The 23,517-nt window shown below is 36.5% G+C and overlaps 1 protein-coding gene across 1 annotated transcript; it reads left to right on the top strand.

Moving 5' to 3' along the window:
* The first annotated feature begins 2,998 nt into the window (after window positions 1–2,998).
* Window positions 2,999–23,250, top strand: LOC126707589 (phosphatidylinositol 4-kinase alpha 1). Its single transcript, XM_050407311.1, has 26 exons — window positions 2,999–4,206; window positions 5,099–5,440; window positions 5,549–5,710; window positions 7,344–7,514; window positions 7,686–7,844; window positions 7,945–8,072; window positions 8,259–8,565; window positions 9,315–9,483; window positions 9,689–9,906; window positions 10,462–10,620; window positions 10,703–10,885; window positions 11,760–12,287; window positions 12,388–12,747; window positions 14,622–14,836; window positions 15,495–15,678; window positions 15,861–15,997; window positions 16,128–16,281; window positions 16,375–16,641; window positions 17,256–17,333; window positions 18,281–18,325; window positions 19,436–19,605; window positions 19,685–19,880; window positions 20,307–20,447; window positions 21,889–22,097; window positions 22,328–22,489; window positions 22,636–23,250. Exons 1-26 carry the CDS (start codon window positions 3,184–3,186, stop codon window positions 22,892–22,894), a joined length of 6,126 nt encoding a protein of 2,041 aa, XP_050263268.1. The 5' UTR covers window positions 2,999–3,183; the 3' UTR covers window positions 22,895–23,250.
* The last annotated feature ends 267 nt before the right edge of the window (window positions 23,251–23,517 follow it).

Raw genomic sequence — 23,517 nt, 5'->3', positions numbered from 1 at the left:
ATGTATGGATAAATTGCATTTTATATAAACTGACAATTTTACCTGTTATCCCTACCTTTTAACCAATATAAATAAAATTATTATTATCATTATTATAAATTGACAATTCAAATAATTAATTTTGTATTATAAATGTTGTAAGGACTCAATTTGTAACGACCACAAAATGATGTTGGGTTCGCACGTTGAGGGCCCAAACAATATAATTTGTAGAACGTGGGCTTGAAAGGCTAAGCCTTGGTCACTGGACGGTAGTTAATCATGGTACTCATGGTGGACACGCAGAGACGAGCTAAGGTTGTCCGTGGATCTTGTCCATGAAGCTTCATGTTCTTATTCTTCCTCTTCCTTTTTTGGGTACCCTGGTTTTCGGCCCCCTTTCTTTTGGCGCATAAGCCTTTATATTATATAGCCCTTCTCGGTTGATCCCGACCCTCCATCTGTTGATCAGGCATGTACCTATTCGAGTACCTGTCCCATCAGTCGCCTCCCCCTACTTTTTGTTAGTTGCAATAACCGAAACCACACTGTTCAGGGGTCTTTTCCTATCAATATGGCTAGGATGTTTGTGGGCGCATTCAATGTGGAGGTAACATCTTTTCCTTGAACCACTCCCACTCCGTACCCCCATGTGAGCCCCATTCTACTCGCCTTTTCTTTTGGAGGCGCTTTGGAGGTTGCCTTTGACGACATGCCGCTCTTCCCTTTGAAGTCTTGGGATGCCGAGGATAGGGTCATCCTCGGCTGCATCTCTAGGCTATTTGGTCTTTCATTATTTGTTTTCGGCAACTACTATCCTCGGCGCGGGCCCTAGGTCTTAATGGAAAGTGGGCCGGGTCATAAGTTTTCTGGCCCCACAAATGTCATTTAAAAAAATTTTATACTAAATTTTTATTGAATTTTCCTATGATTCATAGTTTATATTTTGTTTATCAAAATTATTTGGAGTAAGATTAAAAAAAAATGTTGTTGTTGTATTTACTAATCAAATGGTATTTTGGGAAAAACATATCATATTCCAAGATTTTTATTAAATTCCAAATCAAACCAAATATAGAAATAATTATATTCTCAAACATCTAGAAGTTATATATCGCATTCTTAGGAATCTAAATACTGAGAATAATGTGGATTTCTCTTTACCAAATGCCAACTAAGTGTTCCTAACCTCTTTTTTTTTTGGTTGTTGAACTTGTTAGAAATATTACTATATATACCTCATCCCTCCCTTTGGGCACAGATTGAGGCCCTAACAAGTATGAGGAGGTACCATCATGGGCGGCGTTACTTTATGCTCAGGGGTTTTAATTGAGCCCCCTGACTTGAATTTTTTTTTTTTAAATTTATATATAAATTTTTTTATTAGTATAATTTACTCTTGAAGATGTGTTTTTACACTTTGACTTAAATCTTGCACAGTCTAACCACATATTAGCCTAGCCTAAAATCAAACAGCATAGATCATAGGTCTCTCTAAGAGTAAAAAGAGAATGTTTATAAGCTGTAGGCGTTTTTGTTTATTATAAATTTATATTATATGTGTGTGAGTGTGTGTCTAATACTGATTGTGGGTGTTATTATTATTATTTTTTTCCTATTATGTTATTTGTGTGAATTGTGATGTATGTGAATGTGTGTTGTGTACTACAAATATAATATAACTTTATATAATTTAATAATTAGAAAGTACGAAGGGTTTGTTAATTTATTTTTATTTTTTTGAGATGGAGGAGGGTTTGTTACATGTGTGTATACTATTATCATGTTATAATAACTTTTTGTTATAAAGTTAGTGATTCAAGAGCAAAAAGTAGTAATTGTTTAAGCATTTTATTAGTTATGTAGATACTTAGTGTATTATTTATATATGGATGAGTGTGACTATGTGGGCTAATTTAATACAGTGATAATGAGTTGAGTTTTGTCATTTAATTTAAAATATTTTTTATGAAAATAATGACAACCTCATAAAAATGTTATACAAACTTAATAAAATAAAATGGTCACACTTGCCAACATTGACAATAAATAATGACAATTGATAATAAACTATTTTGTATTGATTTTAAAATATGAAAACTTAGAAGAAAATTGTAAAGCTTCCTATATTTGTGGTTTTTTTTTTTTGTTGATAACTCAATATATTTAAATTCTTTTTTTATTAAATTTTGTTTGGTTTAAGTTTCCTAATGACCCCTCTAAACAAAATTCCTAAAATTGCCACTGAGTACCATCTGACTCAACTACCTCGTTGAAATATGTCCTCAAACTTTGTGTATCAAAAAGTCAATCAAGGCCAAGCAAATGTGTTACTCATTGATCACAATTTATTCAGCTGTACTTTTGGCTTAATTAGAGTTGTATTTTTGTCAAACCTATTAAACTCTCTAATCCAGCATTTTTTTCTTTCTTTCTAAACAAGCATTGAGAACAAAACAAAAAACAAAATGGGGAGAATCAAATCCCTTTGTAGTAAGTAAGAAATTGGAACCATTCCTGTAATCCAGCATTTGGGCTATTGGCCCCAACAAAAATAAATCAAAAAATTTCCCATCTAACCATAAAAAAAGAAAAAAAAAAAAAAAAGGAGAAAAGCATATAATGGATTATTTTAGATTTAGCTCCACTGCTACAGCAAGAATTTTGTGTTTGTGGAGCTAAATTTTAGCATTATAGCATTATAGCTACACTGCTGCAAATGCTCTTAAAAAGTCAAATATTGGACCCCAGGAAACTCCCAACCATTCCATCTACCAATACTTATGACTTATGAGTAGCAACAGCACTGGTACAGATCATTCGGTCAATATCACGTGACTGGTCCCAAAACGACGACGGATCAAATTAAATTTAGTTTACTTTCACAGAGAACAGACAAAGACAACGACAACGACACAGAAAGCAGCAAACCAAATCAAATTAATTAAAAAAAAAAAAAAAAAAAAGAATCCAAGAAACTCAAACCAAAAACAGAATCTAAAAAAATCCAAAAAAAACTTTCACTGATAAAACGTACAAAAGCAAAACCGAACCAATATAAAGCACAGAGCAAACCAAACCAAAATGCCAAAAATATGAAATAACCAAATTTAGAAAAAACCAATGTGGAAACCCTAAATTTATATTCATTTCATTTTTTTTTTTTTTTTGGGTTGTTGAGTCTTTTGGATTCGATCTTCGAAAATGGAGGCTATGACGGAGCTATGCGATTTGGTGGCGCAAAACCCGACCCAATTCTCCGACAAGTTGTCGTGGATTTGCAACGGGTGTCCGCAACCCGATTCGCTCTTATCCGGATCTCCTCCTCGGGTCTCTCGCACTCAGCTCAATGCCATTCTCGCCGTCGCTCGCTTCCTCTCCAAATGCTCCGATTTGTCGGACCCCCGCCCCAAATCGGTCGCGCTCGGGCTCCTCCGGGCTGTTCCGGCTTCGTTTTCGCCGTCGTTTTGGCCGCAGTCGTATAGCACGGACTCGATCGGTTCTTTCTTCGCCGATTTCTTGAGATATGTGTCGAAAGCGGCCGATTCGTCTCCCGATTTCGCTTCCGAGATCGCGGATTTCTCCGGCGACGTCGTTTTGTGCTCGATTGGCGATAATTCCGCGATCTCTAGGGTTTTTCTTACCGCTCTGTCGCAGAATTTCTTGCCGATTTCGAATTCCGACGCTGATAGGCTCGTCACGTGCCTGATCGATCAGGTGGCTATCGCGGCGGCGCCGGGGACTCCGAGAGAACATGCTCCGGCGAATAATTCCGCGGCCTCGTCGGCGCAGAGCTCGCCTTTGAGTGCGAACGCGAACCATCATTACCAACAAAATGAGAGTACGAGCCCGGGGAATGAGGTTAGCCACTTGTCTGGCTCGTCGAGCTCGAGGGTCGGTGATGAGGTGACGAGTGCGACGTCGTCGAAAGGATCGGTGGTGATGAATGGTGGTAGCAGCATTTTGTGGAAGAGTGGTGTTGATCAGTTGGGTTTGAATTTTGGGTTCAATGATGGAGTTGGAGGTGGAGGTGGAGGTGGAGCTGCTGTGTTTAGGCAACAAGTGGTTTCGTTCGAGGACGAGTCAGTTGAAAGCTTGGAGAAGCAAGAGATTGCTTTCAAATTGATTGCACACATTTTGGATAAGGTACATGTTGATACCAGGGTTTTGGAGCAGGTGAGGTTGATCACCAAGAAGCAGCTTCAATCTCTGTCAGTTTTTCTAAAGGTAAAACGTTACATATTTGAAAATTTTGAAATTTTGGCATTGTTTTTGTTAATAGTTATGTAATGTAGGTTTTTGTAGGTATAGCTAGTGGTGATAGTCAATTGAGAAAAAAAGATTCAAAATTTGGTTTTCTAAAGGTAATGGGGTTTATGTTTAAACGTTACAGTTTTTGAAATTTGAGTTGTGTTTGTTAATTGTTATGTAATGTAGGTATCTGTAGGTATAGATAGTGTTCTAGTCAATTGACAAACAATTCGAAATTTGGTTTTTCTGAAGGTAATGGGGTTTATGAATAAATGTTACAATTTTGAAATCTTTGAAATTTGCATTGTGTTTGTTAATTTTTATGTAATGTAGGTGTCTGTAGGTATACCTATCAATTGGGGAAAAAAATTTAGAAATTTGGTCTTTATAAAGGTAATGGGGTTTATGTGTAGGTTTTACAATTTTGGAGTGTTTTGAAATTTGCATTGTGTTTGTTAATTGTAATGTAATGGAGGTGTCTGAGGTATAGCTAGTGTGATAGTAAACTGGGAAAAATAAATTAGAAATTTGGTGTTTCTTTAGGAAATGGGGCTTATGTGTGGGTGTTACAATTTTGGAATGTTTTGAAATTTGCATTGTGTTTGTTAATTGTTATGTAATGTAGGTGTCTGTAGGTATAGCTAGTGTGATAGTCAATTGACAAAAAATTTGAAATTTGGATTTCTGAAGGTAATGGGGTTTATGTTTAAATGTTAAAATTTTGAAATCTTTGAAATTTGCGTTGTGTTTTTTAATTGTTATGTAATGTAGGTGTAGCTAGTCAAGTCATTTGGGGAAAGAAATTATAAACTGTGATAGTTAAAAAGAGAAGGGAAGATGGTTTTATTGTTGGCTTATATATGGGCAGATTAGGAAGCGGGATTGGAATGAACAAGGGGCAGTTTTAAAGGCCAGAATCAATACAAAATTGGCAGTTTATGAGGCTGCTGCGAAGTTGCAAATTAAGAGCGTTGCAGTCTTTGATTCTGATGGGAAATCCACCAAAAGGTTGGTGCATGAGGCAGTTGCGTTGTTGATTGATGCTGCTGAAGCATGTTTGTTGTCTGTTTGGAGGAAGTTGAGAGTTTGTGAAGAACTCTTTGGTTCTTTGCTTGCTGGGGTCGCACAAGTTGCCGTTGCTCGAGGAGGTCAGCCACTACGTGTTTTGCTCATCCGCCTTAAACCCATTGCGCTGGCTGTTTGTGCACAGGTACATTTGTTTGGTTGTGGTTAGATTTTGCATATCAATTGGTGTGCAATGGTGGTAATCTTTTTGTTACTATTTTTATTGTATTTTCGTACAATGTAATTGTAACAGGCTGATACTTGGGGCAGCAGCCAGGGAGCCATGTTTCAGAGTGTCATGAAGACTAGTTGTCAAATAATTGAATCATGCTGGACCAAGGAGCGGGCTCCTGTTGACACATATATCATGGGATTGGCTACGAGTATACGTGAACGAAATGATTATGAGGAACAGGTTGGTCTTATATCTGATGACTGTGGCAGACCCATAATGCGTATATGTAGGGATGATTATGCTTGTGTTTGTAGTTTGGATTTGGAATGTTTATTAGATTTATTATGTTATTGGTTTTTGGGCTGTTTTGAGTCTGGCCTTGGGATTGCTTGAACCTTTCGTCCCCCATGTGGTTACTGTTGGTGAAACTGATATTGTGGTTATTTTGGAGTGAGAAGCTAATAATATTAGCAGTATCTGTACCTTCCTATCAGGTCAAAGACTGTTTTATCAACAAAATCTGTTGGGTCCTGCTGGTGGCCCCACACCTTTTTAAAATTTTTTTTTTCGATAATTAATTTTTTAGTGACAAAAAATAGGTGACACCAGTACACAGGAAGTGTACTGGTTGCATATCAATGTTACATAAAGGTACAAAAATCTAAAAGTTCTAGCAAACTAGATAATGAATGACCACTCATAGTAGCCATCCGCTCATATAATGTTCCCAAAAAAAACCAGTTTCACCGCCAGCATAGTTCATTCAGTTTCTTCAAATGTCTGGCCATTCCTTTCCCACCAAATTATACCCATTACACAAAGAGGGATTGCATTCCAATTGTCTCCATTATGATGTCTATCCAACCTCCCCTGCCAAAAATCCGCCACCCTCTTTGGCATAACCCAATGAATGCCAAATAAAGAAAGAGCTAGTGCCCAAAGTTCTCTGGCCATAGAGCAATGTAACAGTAAATGGTCGATGGAGTCCTGATCTTTCTTACACATACAACACCAATTAACTAGGATGACACCTTGCCATTGTAAATTTTCCCTAGGGAGAATCTTCCCTGAAGCAGCTGACCTGACAAAAAAAGCTACTTTGAAGGAGTTTTTACCTTCCAAATACTCTTCCATGAAAACTCAGCTGCACCTTCCCCATGAAACACTTTATAGAATGATTTAACTTCAAAAATCTTGCTCTTTGTTGGGTTCCAATAGATATTATCTTCTCCCAGACGAAACTTTATAGAGTAAATGAGAGAAAGGAAACTGGTCATTACTCATTACTCCTTGCTCCCAGTCATGCATGGCTTTATAAAAGGAAACGTTCCATACATTCTGGTCCACCCTCCAACTTAGTAAATCCGCTACTGCAGCATCCTTTCTCTGAACAGAAGTATACAGCCGTGGGAACATATCTTTGAGGTCCCTATCCCTGCACCATCTATCATGCCAAAACTGAACATTTGTACCCAGTCCAAGCTCAAAGCAAATAGATCCAGAGAACCGATTCCGACCCCTCTGAATATGTTTCCAAAGGCAAACTCCTTGAGGACCAGCCACCCCGCTCAACGCCATACTTGGTACCGCTCAACGCCATACTTGGTAGCAATAACTCTTCTCCAAAGGGCATCTTTTTCCTTGGCAAAACACCAAAGCCATCTACCCAATGATTCTTGATTGAAAGAATGCAAAAGGAAAACACCTGGCCCTCCACCCTTTTTTATATAGCCAAAAATAAAAGAAAAGAAAGACAAAGAAACAGAGTTGTTGTGTCCTATCTTATTCGATGTTTTTGAGATCTTCTTGCTTATTTAATATTATTGGTTATACTTTAATTTCACTGCATGTCTTTAATCTTTACCAATTTCAGGGTGATAAAGAGAAACAGGCAGTTCCTATTGTGCAGCTTAATGTTATACGACTATTAGCTGACTTGAATGTGGCAGTCAAGAAGTCCGAAGTGGTGGACATGATATTACCACTTTTTGTTGAAAGCTTAGAAGAGGGTGATGCTTCAACTCCTAGTTTATTGCGACTCCGAGTATGGAATCTTTGTCTTCAGAGCATGTATCTTCTGATGTGAATTTTACATCTTTTTATCTTTCTTTTTTTTGGTTTAGTATTGGTCACTATAACATTTATCAATTAGCTGTTGCTCTATTGGAATCAGTGGCTTGATTTTGTAACTTTTCTATCGCTAAACTTACTGCAGCTTCTTGATGCTGTATCTCGCATTGCAAGTCTAGGGTTTGAGAAGTCATATCGAGAAACGGTAGTTCTGTTGACAAGAAGTTACTTAGGTAAACTTTCAAGTCTAGGATCTGCCGAAAGCAAAACAGTGGCACCCGAAGCCACTACAGAGCGTGTTGAGGTACTTATTGTCTAATAAATTGAACTGTGCTTGATACTGTTAAGTTGCTTGACTATTTTATTTTCTCAAATGGATGCTCACTGGTTCAATCACGTTATAGACTCTTCCTGCAGGATTTCTTTTGGTTGCTAGTGGTCTTACGAGTCCAAAATTGCGTTCAGACTATCGTCATCGTCTGCTATCTTTGTGCTCAGATGTAGGCCTGGCTGCTGAATCCAAAAGTGGAAGGTAGATCTCTGTTTGTAATTACATTCATGCTGATTGCTTGAATGATGGTGCTTCTATTTCCCATTTTAATTTTGACAATCTGTGCAGGTCTTCTGGAGGCTTTAGTTATATAGTACTTATTTCAACTGCCTGATTTTAATGGTTGCATTTATGTTGGAGACTTCATAGCTGATGCTACTGTTGCAGGAGTGGAGCAGATTTTCTGGGGCCTCTGCTTCCTGCTGTTGCTGAAATATGTTCTGACTTTGATCCTACTGTAGATGTGGAACCTTCACTTTTGAAGTTATATCGCAACTTGTGGTTTTATGTTGCCCTTTTTGGCTTAGCACCTCCCATACAGAAGATTCAACTACCAACAAAGTCAGTATCCAGTACACTGAATAGCGTGGGAAGCATGGGTGCTATTGCTCTTCAAGCTGTGGGTGGACCATACATGTGGAATACACAGTGGTCTTCTGCTGTACAGCGAATTGCTCAGGGGACTCCTCCACTAGTATGTTGATTCTGAAGAGTTTTTTATGTGATGCTTGTTTGCTCTTCATACCAGTAATTATTAGCATCTTTTGTTTGTTTGCTTTGGTTTTGTAGGAGTTATCCTGTTACTTCTTTATCTAACTGCATGTTTTGTTGCCACTAGGAATCGCTTTGTTAGGTTGCTGTTCTGGAGTAATTATGCCATTTTCTTTTTTGGATTCTTAATTTTACTTGCACATATGAATATGTGAATTTTTATTTTTATGAGTGCATGTAAATGATTGCAATGATGTTGCCTTGCATTGGTAGGCTGACTTTTTCTTGCATACGTGTTTTGGGTGGGCATTGATGCCTCAATGATGAGTTGTATGCCGACTGATCACATTTCATGTTTTGTTTGGCCGTTGAGTGTAGACACTTCATTTAATGATAGTCTAAGGTTAGGATTGGATAGTGCTCACCCCTTCCTCCTTGGCTCCTTGTTGGGGCCAAAATTAGGTAATGGGACATTTTTTTTGTTGGGTTCACTTTAAGATAGTTATATAAGAGTTCTGCACTAGTTAAGATTCTACTTACCTTGACTATTGTAGACACTCAACTATATTTATTTCTTCTTAGTCTGCCAATATAAACTCGAACTGTATTTATTAACATTGTCCTAGAAAGTGGCATTCTGTTCTCTCTCTTTTATTTTCCTTTAAAAAAAAAATTATTTTCATAAAACATGTCTATATTTGTAGTTTTATGTGAGAATGTATTTCTCTTTAGGTTGTTAGCTCAGTGAAATGGCTTGAAGATGAGTTGGAGCTTAATGCTCTTCACAACGCAGACAGTCGTCGAGGGAGTGGCAATGAGAAAGCTGCTCTGACCCAGAGAACTGCTCTTTGTGCGGCTCTAGGAGGTCGAGTTGATGTTGCAGCAACGAGCACAATTTCAGGTCAGATAAATTCCTCAGTATATTCTTGAATAAAATGCAATTCCCTCTATTCATTCACTGTTCGCAAATTGACACTTCATTGCTATTGTTATTGAGGAAATTTGTCATTCGGATTTTGTTTAGTTAAATTCATTATCTCCAAAGAACTTCAATCCAATATACCCCGTTTGATGTCTGGAACATTGTTTATTTGTTCACTTTACAGGCGTAAAGGCTACCTATCTTCTCGCCGTAGCTTTTCTGGAGATTATACGCTTCAGCAGCAATGGTGGCATCCTTAATGGTGGCACTACGGTGACTGCTTCTAGAAGTGCCTTCAGTTGTGTCTTTGAATACCTAAAAACTCAAAATCTTCTGCCAGCTGTCTTTCAGTGTTTGACAGCAATTGTCCACAGGGCTTTTGAAACGGCTGTGCTGTGGCTGGTATGTCTCTGTTTTTCATAGAAATTTTGAAGCATTTTCCCTTTTAGATACATCAAAATTATAAAAGTAAAGACAAATTTGCCTTCAGCTTTACACCTTGGGTGTACACTTTTGCTGTGTTTTGAACTAAACACCTGATTTTAAAATTGCTGGGGACATTCTTGAACCCTTCTTCGACTAAACCCTGTATAGTTTAGGGGGGTTCGACAAATTAAATTCTATAGTTTCGAAGGCAACAAATTAAACCTCAGCCCATCTAAATGGGATGGTAAAGACATGCTATCTTAGATAAGGTCAATGGGTAGCACAATCAGTTGGAGACCACCTCTTATGAAACGGAGGTCACTAGTTTGAATCTTCTCTTCTCCCTCTTTTTGGGGCCAAAACTTGGGAAAAAAAAAAAAACTCTTAGATGATGGTATAAAACAGTATAACTGTACTGTATCTTTTTCTTTTCCTACTACAATGTTAATTTACTGCTCTCTCTCTCTCTCTCTATATATATATATATATATATGGATTGTGAACATCACTGTTCCTTTGGTCTTGGTTCAGGAAGATCGAATATCTGATACAGGCGATGAAGCTGAGGTCAGAGACTCAACTCTTGTTGCTCATACCTGTTTTCTCATCAAGAGTATGTCCCGAAGGGAGGAACACATACGAGATATCTCTGTGAACCTTTTGACTCAGCTTAGGGATAAGTTTCCACAGGTAAAGTCTTATTTGTAATGCTATTCTCATATATAACTATGGGTTGTTGTTTTCTTTAACAAATGGAACTACATGAATACAGGTTCTATGGAATTCATCTTGCCTAGATTCACTTATGTTTTCAATTCATAATGAGTCACCTTCTGCTGTTGTCAACGATCCTGCTTGGATGGTGGCAATTCGTTCTTTGTACCAAAAGGTTGTTCGGGAATGGATTATTAAATCACTTTCATATGCTCCTTGCACTAGCCAGGGTCTTCTACAGGTTTGTAAATACACCCATTCTTGCTCTTGGATGGTTGCAGTTTGGTCTTTTGATATTTACCCAATGGAGTTACTCTTTTCAATAAAAATTAAAAAAATTTCATTTTGAAGTTGAGATGTAATCTCATTTTCTTTTATGCGTAATTTGTTTGATTAGTCTGCTTTGTGTGTGTGTTGTATTTATGTTTTTTTTTTATTTATTGGAAGCTGTCTTATGCATTCATAAACTGCCATTGGTTCCAAAAGATAGTCGATTGGACATTTTGAATTCAATCACTTAACCGTTATTCTAACACTCCCCCTCACTAGATGGGGCCCAACATGTGGAATTTTTTACTTTCGAATGGGAGTTAGAGTGAAGATAGGATTTGAACTCTAGACTGCTTGTTCTAATACCATAATAAATTACTACTTGTCCCAAAAGCTTAAGTTGATGTGAAAGTGTGAACATAATCATTTAACCATTATTCTAACACGGATTTTCAGTCAATTATTATGGCATTTTGGAATTGAGTTAGGTGCCTCATTTTATTAAAAACCTTTTGGGTCTGTTTGGCTATCCTCCATTTTCTGAGTGGCGCAATTCATATTTTGTATGTTACTTGATGGATGGTCTGAGAATGGTGATCATCATTATAACATATTTTAAAAAGTTTCAATGATTCTATGTCACATATAATTTTAATCTCCTATTTTTTAAAATGGTTCAAGATCAGACTCCATGCCAAAAATGAATGGAACCATTCTAATTACTTTTGGGGTCTAATTAACATCCTTTTATTATTTCTGTTACTACAACTTAGTCCACTACTTGTAATAGGAGACTACTTTTTCAAATTTTTTTAATTTTAGTGACTTTTGTTTGTCTAATTCAGGAAAAGCTTTGTAAGGCAAACACATGGCAAAGAGCACAGCATACAACTGATGTGGTTTCTCTTTTATCTGAGATAAGGATTGGAACTGGTAAAAATGATTACTGGGCAGGCATACAAACAGCAAATATTCCGGCGGTCATGGCTGCTGCAGCTGCAGCATCAGGAACGAACTTAAAATTAACAGAAGCCTTTAATCTGGAGGTACTCAGTACTGGTATAGTCAGTGCAACAGTGAAATGCAACCATGCTGGAGAAATTGCTGGTATGAGAAGGTTGTATAATAGCATTGGTGGATTTCAATCCGGTGCTCCAACAGGCTTTGGGCTTGGGGGCCTTCAACGGTTGATATCTGGGGCGTTTCCTCAACAGTCACAGGCCGAGGATGATTTATTTAATGGGATGTTGCTTACAAAGTTTGTGCGTTTACTTCAACAATTTGTCAACATTGCAGAGAAAGGTGGGGAAATGGACAAGTCACAATTTCGTGAAACTTGTTCTCAGGCCACTGCATTACTGCTGTCAAATCTGGTAAAAAATATTTTCAATTTTCATTTCAGTATTTTCACAGTATGGAAGAATCTTCTATGAGACCATGTTCCCTTTTTTCTGAAATCTTTAATCTGGCCAGGGTTCTGATTCAAAATCAAATTTAGAGGGCTTTTCACAACTTCTGCGTCTTCTTTGTTGGTGTCCGGCTTATATTTGTACCCCTGATGCAATGGAAACTGGTGTTTTCATTTGGACCTGGTTAGTTTCTGCTGCACCTCAATTGGGACCTCTTGTACTTGCTGAGCTTGTTGATGCATGGTTATGGACAATTGATACAAAGCGAGGTCTTTTTGCATCTGAAGCAAGGTGTTCAGGGCCTTCTGCAAAATTAAGGCCTCACCTTGCCCCTGGAGAGCCCGAAATGCAGCCTGAAACTGATCCTGTTGAGCAAATAATGGCTCATAGACTATGGCTTGGATTTTTTATTGATCGCTTTGAGGTTAGAAATTATTAATTTTTTTTTTTATCACATATGTCTCACTCACTTGTATATTGTCACAACTGCTCATTGTTGAGTATGAAATGGAGTGCACACATTAGTTGGTATAGTGCATTTAGTTTACAATTTAGTGTTGTGTATTTATTGTCTTGTCCTTTTTCATGAAACCTCTGGTCATTTATTTACAAAAGAACTTTTGGAGCCTTTAATCTAATTGACAAAATAAAGAGGCAAAGTTGGCTAACAGTATTAATGTGTCGAATGGGTGCATTCATCGGAACCCTTTGTTCGGGCAATACATGATTGGGAATTAGAATATATGGACTCATTCTTGAAGAATTTGTATACTACCAAGGTAAGTCCATTCCAGGAGGATAGGATGACTTGGACTCTGTCCAAATCTCAAGGTTTTAAAGTTAGTACTAAAGCTTTGAAAAGTGGGGGACACAGGTATGTTCCTTGGAGGGTGCTGTGTGAAATCTCATCCTCATGTTGGCTTCTTTATTTGGTTTACAGTGAAGGTGAAAATTTGACAACTTGAGGAAAAGGGGTCTTATAATTCCAGATTGATGTAGCATGTACCAGTCCGATGGGGAGACTATAGACCACATCTTTCTACATTGTACTATAGCTAGAAGCCTAGAAGGCTATGGGATTTCATACTTAGCCTCTTTGGTGTGTGTTGGGTGATGCCTAAGCGGGTACCTGATTCACTATCTAGCTGGACAGGATTATGTTGTAAAAAGACAATCACAAATTTGGAGGCTATTCCTTGTTGTTTTGTGGTCTGTTTGGGGAGAGAGGAACTTGCGTAACTTTGAAGGCAAAAAATATTCGGTAATTCAACTTATGTCACAGCTTGTGGGGACACTGTTCGAATGGAAGCAAGCTCTTTTTTTTTTTTTTTTTTTTTTTTTTTTTTTTTTTTTTGGGATAGGTAATAGATATTTTACTTAAAAAAAGTACAACATGTTCACAATGATGAATAGAGTACTAGGAACAAATACAAACAAATCAAACAGAAACAAAAGCAGATTGCATGAAATCAAAAACAGAAATACATTGTGTAAAACCCCAAATACGAGACCACCCAAAAAAGTCCCAACTAGCAAAGACTTCAAAAAATCAGCAGATTTCTCAACATCCTCAAAATTGTGGGTATTACGTTCCTTCCAAATCAACCACATCAAACAGGCTGGCACCATATTCTAGACCGAAGAAAAGTGTAACCCCAGAAAATTCTCCCATGCAAAAAGAAGAGAAACAACCGTCCTTGGCATCACCCACTGCAAACTAAACATCAAAAACCACTTCACTCCATAAGGCGTGAAGCAAGCTCATTTGCCTTCTTTTGATTTCAATTCAGAGTTTTTAGCATTTTTGGACAGCTGGTATCTTGGTTAATATCTTAGGACCTTAGTGCCTCCATAATAGTTAAAGGATATTGAATTCAGCAAATTCAAATCGTTTGGATTTGTATAAATTTGCTTTCTATAAGTATAGTGACCATAATATATGGGTTCATTTGGATATATCATGCAACTGGAAATTTGAAATCTTGAAGAGAATGTTTCATACACTTGAAGAGGGCATGACACTTTTAACTTTGTTCTAAGCTTAAAATATGTCATGAGGGACTACTAATCACTGAATCTTTTTCTTATGATAATGCCAAGACAACCACTGAAGCTGTTTTTTAATCATCATTTGGTACATACAAATTTAAAAAATGGTTGGCCAAATTATGTGGGGCATCTTCTTACTCATCTATTTTTATACTAGTTGCTTCATCTTTAAATTAATAATTGAGATTTATATATATTTCCTGTTTCGTGAGATGCCCTATGGTCCTTTATCATGTTTTGGTTGTGTAGGTAATTCGACAAAATAGTGTTGAGCAACTCTTGCTCGTTGGTCGGATGTTACAAGGGACCACAAAACTCCCTTGGAACTTTTCAAGCCATCCTGCAGCCACTGGTACTTTTTTCACTGTCATGCTTCTTGGGCTAAAGTTCTGCTCATGCCAGTCCCAGGGAAATCTGCAAAATTTTAAGACGGGGCTTCAGCTACTGGAGGACCGGATTTATAGGTGATGGCAATTAGCCTTTTATTTTTCTGTCTCTCTTCTTCTGGATTTGTCAATGGCATGAAGTGCATCCTATAAACATGTAACAAGGTCTTCGATTTTGATGCTTGTATGTGAAGTTATGAATATATAAGACTTGAACTCTCTAATTATTGCATTTTCCCAAATATTAGCAATACAATAAGGATAGTTAGCTTCATCTTTTTATTTTTATTTTTATTTTGAAAAGGAGGGGGCGTGTGGGTTCAATAGTCAATGCAAGTTCGAGTTAGCAGGATTATTGAATTTTGGTCACAATTTTGGAAAATAATCTATCGATTTTTTTCATATATATTGCTGATGGTCTATAATGAGAGAATTGGTTACGAGCATGAGAATGAAATATTTGATAATATCGATTTTGCAATTTAGATACCTTTATTTTGTCTTTTTTGTCTGCCCACTGATGATATTGAGGTTTACAACAGATTATTACCGTGTTTGATTTATCCAAAAAAAAAAAAAAATTTAACACTGTGTTTGGAATTTGGACACTTGACAAATTGCCTTGGCAGAGTGTTGCACAAGAGCAGATTTTCTATCAAGCTTCAATATTCAAGTTAACTTCATCAAGCATATTTATTTTTAGGATTTTGATTGTTTTCCTTGGTGTATGTTACAGGGCCTCTTTGGGCTGGTTTGCTTATGAGCCTGAATGGTATGACATGAACAACATGAATTTCACTCAGAGTGAGGCTCAATCTGTCTCTGTATTTGTGCACTACCTGTCAAATGAGCAAGTTGATACTCTTCAATCTGATTCTAAAGCACGGGGACGAGAAAATGGAAGTTTATTGGTTGATGTGGTAAGATGATTATCTTTGCAGCACATGAAATCTACAGCCACTGAGGAGTTTGAGACATGGATCTTCATCCTTAAAAAAACATGTCCTATAGTTAATGGACATTCTTCTTTAATCTATTTCCTGCTGTCAATTGTGCAAGTTCTATGTGCAATGTATCCTTACATTTAAATTGGTTTTGGCAGAATGGTCAACATCATCCCGTGTGGGGCCAGATGGAGAACTATGCAGTGGGAAGAGAAAAACGAAAGCAGCTGCTTATACTGCTTTGCCAGCATGAGGCCGAGAGGCTAGAAGTTTGGGCTCAACCCCTTAACTCAAAGTAGTCTTTTATTATACTGGAGAATATTATTATTATTATTTTTTTTGGGGGAAGGGGGGTGGTTCTTTTAAGCAGGTGATTCAATCTGTGGATTAAATATTTTCATTTTTTATTTCCATGAAATATTTAGGGAAAGTACATCTTCCCGGCCTAAAATTAGCTCGGAGAAATGGATTGAATATGCTAGGACAGCTTTCTCTGTAGATCCTCGGATTGCCTTTTCCTTGGGCTCAAGGTTCCCATCAAACACATATTTGAAGGCTGAAATAACTCAGCTAGCTCAGGTATTTTTATTGGCACTGCATTGTCATGAATCCCTTGGTGATGCAAGGCCATGTTCCCCTTGTCACTTAATTTAAGGGGTTTTTTTTGGGCAGACACATATATTGGACATCCGTTGCATTCCTGAGGCATTACCATATTTTGTCACCCCAAAGGCAGTTGATGAGAATTCTGTACTTCTGCAACAATTGCCACACTGGGCTGCCTGTTCAATTACACAAGCTCTTGAGTTCCTCACTCCTGCTTATAAGGGTCATCCACGTGTTATGGCATATGTTCTTAGGGTACTGGAGTCCTATCCTCCTGAACGAGTAACCTTCTTCATGCCACAGCTTGTGCAGGCTCTGCGATATGATGAAGAGGTTAGTTATTTAATAAAGGCTTTCATAGTTTCGTTTTCTGTTGGGTGGAGGTGGGAATGCATGGATAGTTTCTCATTTTGTGCATTAATAGCATGTGACTGGTGAGTTGAACCCTGCCATGGGAATTTTGATGCTAGAATCTGGTGTTTAAATGCTGAACAGGTTTATCTGTCTAATCTGTCCTGATAAGTGGTCTTTATGTTATATGGAAGATTTGCCACATCAAACTTAAAATTATGTTCATCTGAATTGATTTACATTATGCAGAACCAATAACGATAGTAACAAAAGCAAATATTTTAGTTTTAACTTTTTGTGTAGTATTGTTTTATTGTTAATTTTTCCCTTTTACCTACCAAACTGTACTTTCCCAGCCTAATTGAAGCCACTTTTCTTGCAAGCACAAGTTTGTTTGAGCAGCAAGCCCAATAATGTCATTATGCATACCTCATATCACTATTTGTGAATGTCTTAATTCTTTTTTTGGCTGTCTTTTTGTACCTCCCGTGTATTAGGGTAGGCCTTCTATTTGATTGTTTTTAATGAATTTATTTACCCATAAAAGAAACTGTGAATTTCTTATTTTAGCTTATATTTACTTCATTATTTTGCAGAAGTTAGTCGAAGGATATTTGCTTAGAGCAACTCAAAGGAGTGACATATTTGCTCATATTCTGATCTGGCATCTACAGGTATGGAAAATTTCCAACTGTGATTAATGCATCTGTAGTTAACTGTTTCAAGTATTTGTTAATTGATTGGGATAAGGCATGGCAGCGTTGATCAAGGTTAATTGCGCCTCACTCCATATTTACATTATAATTGTGAACCCTTGTCACAAATCCCAATTTAGGCAATTCAATAAGTTAAGCATCTCTTTTATGATAGATATCTGAGTGACAATTATAAATCTGAGACTTCTTTTTATTAGAAAATAAAGAATTTCTTTGGCTCATATGCATAAATATTATTCATCATACAAAATTAAGCAAAGATATAGATATTTAACTTTACTAATTCAAGAAAAATTTGAATTATTAATACTAATCCTTCATAGACTTATTCAAGAAATTCATATCTATAAATAATATATCTGTTATATGTAGAAAGGGATGAAACTTAAGCAACCTTGATGGGCCAGTGCTCTGTCTCAGTAAAATATAATGTGCTTTTGAGTGCTTTTTATGCAGCCAGCTAGATATGATTTTCCAAAGATGCCTTTAATATTTCTTGAAGTCTGGTTAGATTATTATTTAGTGCTTTATGTTGTAGTTTGTGTATAATTTAAGTCAGTCAATAAGTCATAATTTGAAGTCAACAGTCTTATGTGATCTTTTGACTGCATGATCTTGTAACTAGGGAGACTTTATTTTTGCAAGCTGTCACTAGAGAATAATTCTCTGGGAAACTTGAGTATGGGCTAATGTAAATAATATTTTTACCAATTAATATATCTATTTTAGAGAATAATTCTCTACAACCCTATTTTGGGTTTGTTTGTTCATCTACTCTTTCTATTCTCCTGTTTTTATATGCTCTAAATCAGTTCCAGCAACCTTTGGTTACTGTGGACTGCATCAGCTTTCCTGTAAATCTATATTGGTTTCTATTTGATTGGCACTAAGTTTAAGAATGGCAGGGTGAGGCGGTACCAGAATCAGGGAAAGATGCTGTCTCTGGAAAGGTATGTGTGCGTGGGTGTTTAGTATTCATGTAAATTATCACGACCATTTTATTCTTGATACAAATTGTTCTCAAAGCCAAGGAAGCTGCTAATTGAAATTATTATCGTCAATGTGATTGAGCTAAAATGTTGTTTTATATTGACTCCGAATTTACACACACAAACTAGTGTGTGCTGCAACTGTTTGGTTTACCTGGCATAGTAAACAGAAATGGAAAGGTATATATAAAAGAATTTGGAACATATTAGTACATAACTAACATTTATTTTAATAAAAACAATTATTAAATACTCATTTCTTTATTGTCTGTTCAAATCCCAAATAATAGAAATCTTACATTACAAGAAAAATATTTATTAATGGGGTTAGATTTTTAGCACAAACCGTTGAAAGAAGCTAGGTTATTGTTCATTTGCAAAGCTAAACTTTGATTTTTTTTTTTCTTTCTTTTTCTAGTGTCTGATGAGTCAAAGTATCTATTTTGCTGGTGATAATCTGTTTCTTGTGTGCATTGTGGAAATTGTATAATGTGCTTACGTTTAATAAGATCAGTTGCTATTTATTTTTATTGGTAAGTTAAACATGCTCCCACTGGCAGTTACTATTATGATAATTATGCCGACACCAATTGCAGTCGCGTTACTGATATATTTGACATTGTGAATTGCTATTACTGTCAACTCTGATCAATGTATTTCATGAGTACCCACATCCTTGGATTTGCTTAGTACTATTGTTTGTTTGTTTTCTTACCAACTTCTTCACAAGTAGATATTGAGTGTTGGATGAAAGTGTTTTACTGTAGGGCTAATATTTCACTTTTGGAAGCCTTGGATATTCAATTGCAAGTTAGGTACAATATGTTGTGGTGTTGTGCGGGGCAAAGGTTATGGTATAAAAAAAATAGAGTAGTCCGGTTTTGGTGATTAAAATTTCGTAATATGCATATGACCTCTTCTATGTATGCTTACAAGCTAAGATGTGTTTGCAAGACTGCATTTTATCATATTTGTACAAAGAATTTTCAATTTTATGGCTGGGATTTGACTTTTTACCCCCCCACTTCCCGTTGCTAAATGTTGCAAAACTTGTACGTGTTGTTATTTCAGAATGGCTTTCAAGCACTGTTGCCAGTGGTTAAAGATCGCATTATTGATGGTTTTACTCCCAAGGCACACGATTTGTTTAACAGAGAATTTGATTTCTTTGACAAAGTTACATCAATTTCTGGTGTGCTTTTTCCACTTGCTAAGGAAGAGCGCCGAGCTGGTATCCGTAGGTATGCGTCTTATTTGTGAATCTTAAGCTCATTGTATTGCATCTTGCAGTTGAAGTTGATGCTTAACTTTCTACAACAGGGAGTTGGAGAAAATTGAACTGGAGGGAGAAGACCTCTATTTACCTACTGCCCCTAACAAGCTTGTCAGGGGTATTCGGGTGGATAGTGGAATACCCTTACAATCGGCAGCAAAAGTCCCAATTATGATTACATTTAATGTGGTAGATCGGGATGGGGACCACAATGATATAAAGCCTCAAGCTTGCATTTTCAAGGTAAGCTTGTTCTCGTCATTGATCGCTGAGTAGAACCCAGCAATTATGATCTTGAATGCCTATTCAAAATTTAACCAATTATTGCAAATTTAAACAATTAAATCTCTCAAGTTTACTGGCCTTATTTTTTTCCTGGTTAGTAGTTATCATTATGGTCTTTAATGCATTTCTTGTTACAGATTACATTAACTCGGGGTGACTTTTTTACCTTATAAAAAAAAAAATTTCAAATTTAATATGCCTTATATATCTATGCTTAACCTAATTGAGTGTCAACCCCTATTAAATTGGGTTAGCTTTAAGAGATCCTCATCAACTTATTAGGTTTAATCACTTGTATTCGAATCATATGTATCTGAAAACTAATCTAAATTCTTAGTGTAGAGTTGTTGTCATATGTGGCGTAGCTGAAACCTCTTATTCCAGGTTGGAGATGATTGTCGACAGGATGTTCTTGCTCTTCAAGTGATAGCACTACTTAGAGACATATTTGAAGCAGTTGGAATTAACCTGTATCTGTTCCCTTATGGTGTTCTCCCAACTGGCCCGGAGAGAGGCATAATTGAGGTGACCTCCTTTTTTATAATCTCTTACTATCTATTTTGAAGGGTTGTGCCTTGAGTGCAAGCATATTGTGCATGTGGTACACTGTACACATTTGGCGCTTGTAGTTTTTGTGCTGGAATGTTAAATGCACAATTGCCAAATTAAAACTTTGGATACTGAATTTTGCAATTTCATGCACTCTTTAATTGTTTCCTTAATAATTTACACGTGAATTAGAAAGTGGCAGATTACCTCATTCTTTATTATAACTTTTTTGAATTGTTAGGTTCAGATGTATGAAAATGAAGAGAATAGGGAAGAAGATTTGGATATCATGGTGCTTTTTATTTATTTATAATTTTTTAAGGTCTTATTTAGGATTTACTAGTTGAATGAACATGGCTGAAATTGAATGTCAGATTTGCCAGATCTTCATTTGAGTTTTTAATTTCTTGTACAGAGTTAAAGCAAAAGAGGCAAAAATCCTCTTTACCTGAATTCTTTTTATGACAATAAAATATAGAAACAACAAAAGAGAAGCTTTAAATTATAAATAAAATTGACTTTTAGTTGAGGCTGCCAGTTAGATCAGCCACTGTGTTTGTATCATGGGCTTCCTGTGGGGGATTCAGGTTTAGTATGTGGTCCTATTACTCATTTCTGCATTTTGCATGGACCAATTGGCCTTTCTAGTGGCACTGAATTTCACTTATGTTGCATTTGGATTTGAGGATTTAAAATCAAGGGATTTGAAGACAATTTCTAGCATTGAAGATTTTGCTCTCCAATGAAAAAACTTGTTATTTCAAATTTACATATTAACAAAGCTTAAATCCATCCATAACTAAATTTTGTCCATAGAAAAAAAATTTGTCCTTTCATACTTTGTTTAAATCTTTTAAACAAAAAATTCAAATTCAAGTCCTCTTCAAATACTTCCATCCATATGAATCAATTGTCATTTGATATAGTATTCACTGATTTTGTGGGGCTATTTAGGATTTAAAAACATAGTTTATTTGTGTCTGCTTGCTGCCAGGTTTCATACTTCATTTGGGTTTCAATATCTGGGTTTGCGTGTCATTATTAATCACAAATCTAGACTTGAAGCCTGAAATATGTTTCAATCTGCCTGTTGCGCTAGTTGTCAATTCTTGTGTCTCGAGGTAGCATATGTTCCAGGAAGTAAATTAATATTAGAATTAAATTGGAAAGAAATAATATTGATGTAAATACCTTGGCAGTTTGTATTTTGCATTGCATTTTATATTTGGGAAATGTTTTAACCTTGGCAATTTGCATTTTATAAAGATGAAACGTTTCACCAGTTCCACAAGATTTTTACAATATTGCACTTTACTCTTATGGGTTTTTCTTTGAATCTTCTCTTTCAGCTTAAAGAGACTGACTATAATGGTAGGTGTAGGCTTCATTCTTTAAATATTATCTTCTTATCTTGCAGGTTGTGCCTAATACACGGAGCAGAAGTCAAATGGGTGAAACCACCGATGGTGGTTTGTATGAGATTTTTCAACAAGACTATGGGCCTGTTGGCTCTTCTAGTTTTGAAGCTGCCCGTGAGAACTTTATCATTAGCAGCGCTGGTTATGCAGTTGCCAGCCTTTTACTTCAACCAAAGGATAGGCACAATGGGAATCTTCTTTTTGACAAGTATGCCTATTCTTTTGACCTGATTTTTTTAGTGTAAATTGTGATTTGTGATAATAACGTAATTTAGTTTGATTTATCTCTCTGTGCAACATGACAAACCTAAACTTGGTATTTTCTTGCTTGATCTCGTTACCTATATAGTTTTCTTGAAAACCATATGAAGGTCTTTCCAAAATAATGAGGTATATAGTGTAGAAATACAACCAATGCTGATGTACATGTCAATGCAGTGTGGGGAGGCTTGTTCATATCGATTTTGGTTTCATATTGGAAACTTCGCCGGGTGGAAATATGCGTTTTGAAAGTGCACACTTTAAGCTGAGCCATGAGATGACGCAATTACTAGACCCATCCGGGACTATGAAGAGTGAAACTTGGAACCTATTTGTAAGGTAGTGAAGACATGTTTGTTTACTCTCTCTCTCTGTCTCTCTCATATCACTATTCATGAATGAACTTATTTTCTAGATCGAACATAAGCAATTTTTTGTTGTTTTGATCCAAATTATGCATTGTGCTTTCCATCATATGCCCACAGTTTATGCGTGAAGGGGTACCTTGCTGCCCGCCGATATATGGATGGGATTATAAACACAGTGATGTTAATGCTGGATAGCGGATTACCTTGCTTTAGCAGGGGTGATCCCATTGGAAACCTTCGCAAGAGATTTCATCCTGAGATGAGTGAGCGCGAGGCAGCCAACTTCATGATCCGTGTGTGTACAGATGCTTACAACAAGTGGACAACTGCAGGCTATGACTTAATACAATATCTGCAACAGGGTATCGAGAAGTAGATTTCTGGAGTTTGACTCACTTGTACATGTTTGCTTGTAATTCTATCATATTTATTGTCATATAGTAGCGATTTTTCCTGGGGGATGCCCACTTTCGTAGCGTTGAGGTGAGTACAGTACAAAAAAAAAAAAAAAAAAACGGCAGACACTGAATTGAGTTCTTTGTAACCTAGAGGTGGGATTCCTCCCAAGGTTTGTAAAAATATAGTTTGTAGTTGATATTTATTAATGAAATTAGCAAAATTTATTCTGTTGATTGGCAAACAAACATGTTTGAAGCAGATGGACAACAGGATGGACTTGTTTAAACGTCTGTGCTGCTTGTTTTCTTGTAATGTAATTTTTATTTTTTGGTTTGTACGTTGTAGAGACATTGAGCAGGAACTTTTTATTTTCTTCGTGTTTTTAGTCTATATTGTTAATTAGAAAAATGATTCTTTGGTGCCTACTTTTCACCGTCTCCATTGCCTCTTTAAGATTTAAGTGAAATATATTGGTTTTTGTTTTGTTTTGTTTTTGTTTTTCTTTAAAATTACATTTAGTATATGTATATGTAACTCATTGGGTTCTATTAACATAAAATGAAATTGACTATCCTGTCCAGCTGTCCTTGTCCCTTTTTA

The sequence above is a fragment of the Quercus robur genome, chromosome 11 (assembly GCF_932294415.1).
Source record: "Quercus robur chromosome 11, dhQueRobu3.1, whole genome shotgun sequence".
Taxonomy (NCBI): domain Eukaryota; kingdom Viridiplantae; phylum Streptophyta; class Magnoliopsida; order Fagales; family Fagaceae; genus Quercus; species Quercus robur.
The sequence above is the reverse complement of the archived record's forward strand: the minus strand, read 5'-3'. Positions and strand labels throughout refer to the sequence as shown.